At 42.5% G+C, this 7,171-nt stretch overlaps 1 protein-coding gene across 1 annotated transcript in view; it reads right to left on the bottom strand.

Annotated features, from left to right (window-relative positions):
- Positions 1-376: 376 nt before the first annotated feature.
- The window catches only part of AR (androgen receptor), a 189,742-nt gene continuing 182,947 nt past the window's right edge, over positions 377-7,171 (bottom strand). Inside the window, exon 8 of the mRNA XM_025466065.3 lies at positions 377-7,094. Coding sequence (XP_025321850.2) covers positions 6,939-7,094 — 156 coding nt within the window. The 3' untranslated portion in view covers positions 377-6,938. The remainder of the gene's footprint in view (positions 7,095-7,171) is intronic.

Below are 7,171 nucleotides of genomic sequence, written 5' to 3'. Positions count from 1 at the left end.
GCCAACTCAGGGCATATTTATAACCCTTGTGCAAAGATTTTTTAAAATATGTGAAAATCAACATAGCATAAAAGGCCACTGGGCATGGTACCAACTCTTGACTTCAATAAAGACAGCCAATAAAAAAGAGCTAATTAAAAATCTCTGATGACATTCCCCTGAAATTTTAGATGGTTTTATGTTTTAACAAATTAACAGTAATGATAAGAGGACATTAGCAGCTTTTCTTGAGTCTCTTTGTTAATAATAACTTGAGCCTGCAGCCACAACAGGGGCCGTGGCCAAGTTTTAACTGGCAGACCAGCAAGCCAGTATTTTACAAATGGATATTATTTCTGAAAGCAGAGACAGAGACAAACCCAGAGTCACACATGTATTCCAACAAACAAGTTTCTGCCATTTTTAATTGTATTTAGAGCCACAAAAGATTCCAAGATTACAAAAAAAGAACAGAGCACTAGAGCTTGGGGCTGGTCCTGCTACCCAGTGGAGGCCAAATGCCGCTCTAAGAACCAGTCAAAAGAACTTTTTAAGCCCCATCAGAACTTTCAAGCAAAATTAATGTTTCTTTTTAAAAACATCTTTATATGATGCTTTCTTTTTTTCTTTATTTTTTTCCCTCAACATTGAAAATTAATTCTTACATCTGGTTACATTGTCTGCTCCCTCTTGCTGCCAAATTAATCTCAAGGACAGCACAAGAATGTCACATCTGAGGCACTCCCTAATCAACGTTCCAGTCTAGGGGAAAGCAGAAAGGTGTCACTGAACGGTGAGGGGACTCTTTTGTTAGCTTGGGTTATCCCAGTGGTGGCTACTTTCAGCACCTGAGGAGCTTATGGGACAGGACAATCCCACAGGCACTTCACTGCAGGACAGTTAGCACCAAGGGCTAAGGTTGGGAAAGACTGCAGGCCTGGCCTGCCTGCAGTGCAGGGGAACAGAGTCCCAAAATGTAAAGCAGCAGCCAGGGAGGGCACCACCCGGGCAGCAACAACATTAGGAACTTCTTTCCTTTGGGGTATGTGTGTGTTTCAGTTTTTGGGGGCCCATGGAATCTGCAGCCATGAGATAGACAGCCTCATCAATTAGTACATGTGGGGACTGTTCTAGCCTAGCAGGACTACTCAGTCCATAGCTTTGCATTTAATTCCATAAAAGGCTAAGAGACAAGTGAGGTAAAGAAAGGGTTCAGTACCCCCACTATACTGAATTGGGGCTGGTAACCCATCAATGCATATTACCTACTTTCTGGCTACATCAAATGGGGATAAATCAAAACTGTGCCAAGGCTGCTTTTCCCTTTAAAATGATGTCTACCTGCTAAATGGGGAAAACTTATCACTAATTTCTGGGGGAAGGAACATTCCAAGTGGCTTGGTACCTCAGCTTAAGCATCTGAAAAGCAGGAGTGACTAATGTAGAGTTTTCTGCCTTCACCTAGAAATGGTTTATGGTTGGGAGGCTCTGGGCAGCAGACCCCAGTGTCAGTTTCTTAATTGAAGCCAAACATCCCTACCCAGGGGCAGAGATGGACCTGCATCTACAGAGATACAACTTCTAGTAAGTACACTGACAGTTTTGTAACAGATAAAAACATATTTTCATTGTCAAAATCTTTACAGAACATATCCAAAACCAAAATTAGAGCACACAGACACCCAGTAGCAAGAGCACCTCAATCATAGGTGAGTGAATTGTGTAAAATTCGGAGCACTTGCTCCAGGTTCCCAAGTGTAGGAAACTGCCCTTTTCTCACAAGGATGTTGAAGAACAAAGAATGTTCTTCCTTCTTCGAACGCTCAGGTCCCATTAGGGGTCTACTGGTTAGTCATTCGGGTGGGCCTTTGGCCCCAAGCCTGGGCCTTCCCTATGGGAAATCCCAGTTGATTCCAATGAATCTTCACCACCCTTTACACATTCATCTGTCTTGGGCTAGTAAAGTGCAGTACATCATGTACCCTATCCTGTCCTCCCCTATGGGTAAGGCCCCAATAGAGGCAGAGATCTCTTAGCTATCTGATCAACCCAGGTATCTTGTCCATTCTGAGAGGGCTTCCAAAGTGTCATTGTAGCCTCTCTCATAAGTACATGGTATCAGTTATGACCTGGAACCAAATATAAAGGTGCAGAGAAAGATAAAGCTGTCAGAACACATTATATCTATACATATATAATTCAATTTTGAAACATGGATACAAATACTAATTTACAATATATTTCAACCTTCTGCCTTAAACCCAAGAGAGCTTTTTGTGTCATCCAAAGTGGGCAGAAATGAGAATTTCTGCCTGCTGTCCCTTTAGTGCAAAATCTAGTCCTTTAAATGCTCCCCTTCTCATCAAGGGCTTCACATCTTCAGATATGCTAACATGGGAACTAGCAAACACAGTGGCCAAGACAGCTCCATTTCCAACCATGCAATAATGGAGCTTTAAGAATTTGCTCAGCAACTACTAGAGAAAAAGAAAGCTAGTTATGCTTATAAAATCACTTAGTGAAGGACCTATAAACTCAGTTTTTTTCAAAATTATCTTTCACTTTGCTAAACATGTATATCGTTTGGGGGAAAACCCACAAACTCTTATAAGTCAATGAACAACAAAGTCCTTTAGTCTGTCTTTGGATAGTTTACCAAAGAGGCACTAATGTTTGCTCCCTCCATGCTCTTAAATTTTGGTATCTTAGCAGATACAGTGTAATCTTTGGTTACATAATGTGATGTTTTCATCTCTTTGTCTTTTTTTTTTAAATGCTTTCAAAGATTTTCAAAGAGATTAGTGGTGAGAAACAGACCTGCCTATAAAAGGCAGCAGGGGTATAAACCTCCTTTTACAAGAAAATGCACATGCTAAATGGCTTATTTTGATTTTCAGTTTGGGATCTGATCCTGTGCTTTAGCATTCCTGGTTCCCATGACCCCTTAAGGGGGTTGAGCACAAAGGCCATTCTTTTGGTCCAGTGCCCTCTCACCTGGGGAACTGGCACAAGATAATTAGTAGTCAGCCTCTTGTTTCCCCAGAGCCACACAGGGATAGTTACAGGGCTGTCTGCAGAGTCTTGTGAAGTGCAATCCTGGCACAGGGATGGGAAGGGGTCGAGGGGAGTGGTTTGGGCTTTGGAGCCCCACAGAATATCAAGAGAGCAAAGAGGGCAAGGCCATGTCTGTACTGTGGCTAATGAAACAAACTCTTAGAAGCTACTCGAAGCTCAAAGTTAGGTCATTCGTGTAGTGTCACTATCATGTGTATGATGAAACTACTTTCTCTTAAAGTGCAAATAGAAATACCTCTTGCTATATATGCATATATGTATTTAGAAGTAGAATATGGACAGGGAGGGACTCTAGCATCAGCACATTATTTCTCAACCTGAAATCACCTCAGCAACTATCCAAAGGACAAAGCAAAGCTTTTTTCTCTTTTTTTTTCATGCCAGTGAACATATATAAAAATATATGTATTACTGATTTTCTTTTTCAAAGATAAATGACAGAATTCTTTGAAAAATTCCATTCTCATTAAAAAAATAACGAACTCTCCAAGAACAATGGTATTGTCTGTGGCACAGATAAGCTATGGAACAAAGAACCCAACCCTCATCTCAGCTCAGAGGCCAGGCCCAGAAGAGCTGCCAAATGAACAAGAGCTGAAACTGCCACAAGACTGTTTTCTTTGACCACAGAGTTTGTGACTCTCTGGCAGCACAGATGGGGCATTCTCCCTGGTGCTCCTTCTTTTTCTCTTCCTCATTCTATCCCCATTGAGCACTGCAGACTTCTTTGGAGATAGTTACCATTACTTGTCTGGGAGGGATCCTCATCTTTCCATTCATCAGGTGAATGGATCTAGGTGGCCAATCCTTCACAGGTGAGTACAGTGTACCAACCACATTAACTCTGTACAGCAGAGTGCATGCAAAATGAGACTTCTGTCAATTACACTGGCTAGAACATCAATGGCCAAAAGGAAAAAAATCCCCTTTTTTCTGTGGGAGAACAAAGCCAAACTAAGATCTCCTTCACTCACTGAAACCCCAGTGCAAAAAAACACTGGGCCTAAACCCTGGTTCAGGCTGTTTTTTCCCTAGTCTCGCCATTTGGAAATTCAGCATAATTTAGTTGTTGCTGCTTTTAATTACACTGCTGTTTCACTGATTTTTGGCTTTCACAAATACAAAACATATATATTCATAAAGACAAGAGTCACAATTGGGAAATCCATAAAGGTGAAAAATTTGGTAGTCAACAGAAATAAAAAGGAGAGCATCCAGTATTTACAAGGAGAGATATTAGAATGATATAATCAAATCCATGTACCATAAAAGATGAAAATCATTTTAAAACAGATGTAAAAGAACTATTAAACTATAACCTAGTGTAACTAAAAACAGTGATGGGTTGTTTTTTCTTTGATTTGTTTTGTTTAAAACAGCCAGAAGTAATCTCATGAGCTTACATAAGCCAAATGATGATGTCCTAAAAAAAAAAAAACAAAAAACAAACAAACAGAATTCATCTATCCTACCTCAGAAAGAGAACCTGTCAGCTTTAGTTTTGTCCAGCAGTCTTGGATTGGTGTATCACCCATCTTAGGTTCCCCTGTCTCTTGTTATTTAAAGAAGCTGTTTTGCAAGTTCATTTTGCTATTAATATCAACACAGAAACCAGGGGAGGAAACCCATGTAGATAGTAACATGTCACTCAGAAACTACCTTCTCAATAAGTAGAGTGAAATGGGCAGCTTGGCAACTGGCCCCTAATTTCTTGTGTTTAGCAGATGAACATAAGAGCTAAGTGAGGAAGCAGTTGCCAAGATGAGAAAGTAGGTGGACATTCCCCCTGAACTCAGGACTGGGGGCGAGGGGCAAAGTCAGCAAAACAGAGGTGTGCCAAAGGACCATATGAAACCAGTGTTCCAGGAGCACACCCTGAGTTCATGGATGGCAGCCCATTGGAGCCATGCCAACCAGACCTTTCCAAAGGAGGTCATGGTTCTGTAGTATAAATGTTTCAGTCTCCCTCTGGCTGAGAGGCAGTAACAAAGGTGGGGGGGGGGGGTCTGAGTGAGTATGGCCAACGTCAGAGCCCAGAATCAGCAGTGGAGGAGAATGATGCATAAACTGACCAGATGGTGCCCATCTGGCTTTAGATTTTGCCTTTGAAGACTTTAGTTTAGTAGTCAGTCTCCTCTTATTTCTTCTCTCTTCTTCCCAGGACTTCTGCAGGTGGACACGCTAGGTGGCAACAACAGCATATACAGGGTTTCTGGTTCTAGCGCCTTCATTCTTCTCACCCTGGTAATTGAGTTTTCTCTTTAACCCTGACCTGCATAGCCCCTTTAGCTGCTCTGAAGGAAGAAGTAAATATTTCTCCACTTGGTGGGAAGGTATCATCTCTAGGGTACAAGGGCAAGATGCCCAGCTTGTCCAATCCCATCGATGCCTTCTTTCCAGTTTGTCTAAGGGCTCCAGAGATCTAAGAGTTGATGAAAGATATCTGGTAAGAAGTCTTTGAGCCTACTGGCATCTAGAGATAGATAAAGACTGCTGGCTTGCTAGCTTTCTTGGTGGTAGCAGCTCTTAGCAGAGTCTGTGAACGTGCCCAAATAAATGGACAAGTATCACCAATATGGCTGTAATACAGTCTGGTGAGGTCCAGGCCCACAAACCACTGAAGGACAGGTAAGAAGGAGCTCTCACAGGTGCATATGGAGTCAAGCGGAAAACATTCAGGTCTTTTAAAGGTAAGAGAAGAGAGTGATCAAATCTTCAGTGTCCTAAGCAGGAAAACAATCAATGTATCGATTCTTTTTCCTCTGACTCCAGCCCCAACCTCTTCCCTGACCCACAAATGGGAAAGCAGACCTGGCTCTGGAAAAGGCCTTCCAAAGGGTCAGATCTCTCCTTTCTTTCTTACTGGTCTGACTCTTCAGTGGAAGTGGCCAAGTTGTGGCAAAAGAGAACATTCAATTCAAAGCTCTTAGAAAAGCTTATTGAAAGTCAATTTGAGGGTGGAGGCAGAGGGTGAGAGAGAAAAAGGCTTGGTTGGAGGGGAGGCGTTCACATGCAGACACATTTTCAAACAAGAAGCACATTTTCAGTAAGATGAACTGGACTGCAGTTAAGCAGTCTAGCCATCAGGGGCCAACGCTGTGGGCAGGTACTGGTGATCCACCTCTCCTCTTAGTCCTCTCTTAAATCTGTCTCTCCCCTCCTAACTCATCTCTGGGGTCATCCTGCCCTCTAACGGCAATAGCCATTGGCAGAAAATAAAGTCTCTCAGGGAGGCTGAGCTGGGGGTGGGGGGCGCGAGAATAGTGACTCCCTATGGGCTTGCGATTTTCACCTTATTCTAGTCACACTGTTGGCCTCTTTGGGGGAATTGTGTTTGTCTCTTTAAGAGGAAAAGAAACCCTACAGGATTTGGGGTTTCAGGATGGTTGTTTGTTTTCATTTTTGTTTTCCCAGATACTCAGCTCTCTAAACTTCCCGTGGCATTAGGTGAGTAAACGTTTGTGTGGCTGGCACACAGTGCAGTGCTATAAACAAGCACAACTTGACACTGGGCCACATGAGGATCATCACAGAATTAAAGAAATACAACACCATTCACAACACAGATAAGAGCCATGGCAGGGAGCAGAGTCTGAAAGTGCCATGGGAGGATCAGACAGGGAGGTAAAAAAAAAAAAAAAAAAAAAAAAAAAAAAAAAAAAAAAAAAAAAAAAAAAAAGGAAAAAAAGGAAAGGAGGAAAAGAAGGGGGGAAAGTACAGCAAATAGAACTCAAGAACACCTTCATGACAGACTGTACATCAAAAGAGGAAATTCCCCAAGGCACTGCAGAGTAGTAGTGCAGAGTTATAACAGGCAGAAGATATCTGAAAAGAGGAGCGGGGGTGGTGGTGGTGGTGGTGAGAAGACAGGGGCTTCTAAAGCTTCACTGCGTGTGGAAATAGATGGGCTTGACTTTCCCAGAAAGAATCTTGGGCACTTGCACGGAGATGATTTCTGCCATCATTTCTGGAAAGTCCACGCTCACCATGTGGGACTTGATTAGCAGGTCAAAAGTGAACTGATGCAGCTCTCGAGCAATCTGGAGCAATAAAGAGGGAGAAAACAGGCTTGACAAGGAGTTGGCTTCAGTCAGGCTCTTCCCCCCACCTTTAATTT

This window comes from Canis lupus, chromosome X (assembly GCF_003254725.2).
Source record: "Canis lupus dingo isolate Sandy chromosome X, ASM325472v2, whole genome shotgun sequence".
Classification (NCBI taxonomy): domain Eukaryota; kingdom Metazoa; phylum Chordata; class Mammalia; order Carnivora; family Canidae; genus Canis; species Canis lupus.
The sequence above is the reverse complement of the archived record's forward strand: the minus strand, read 5'-3'. Positions and strand labels throughout refer to the sequence as shown.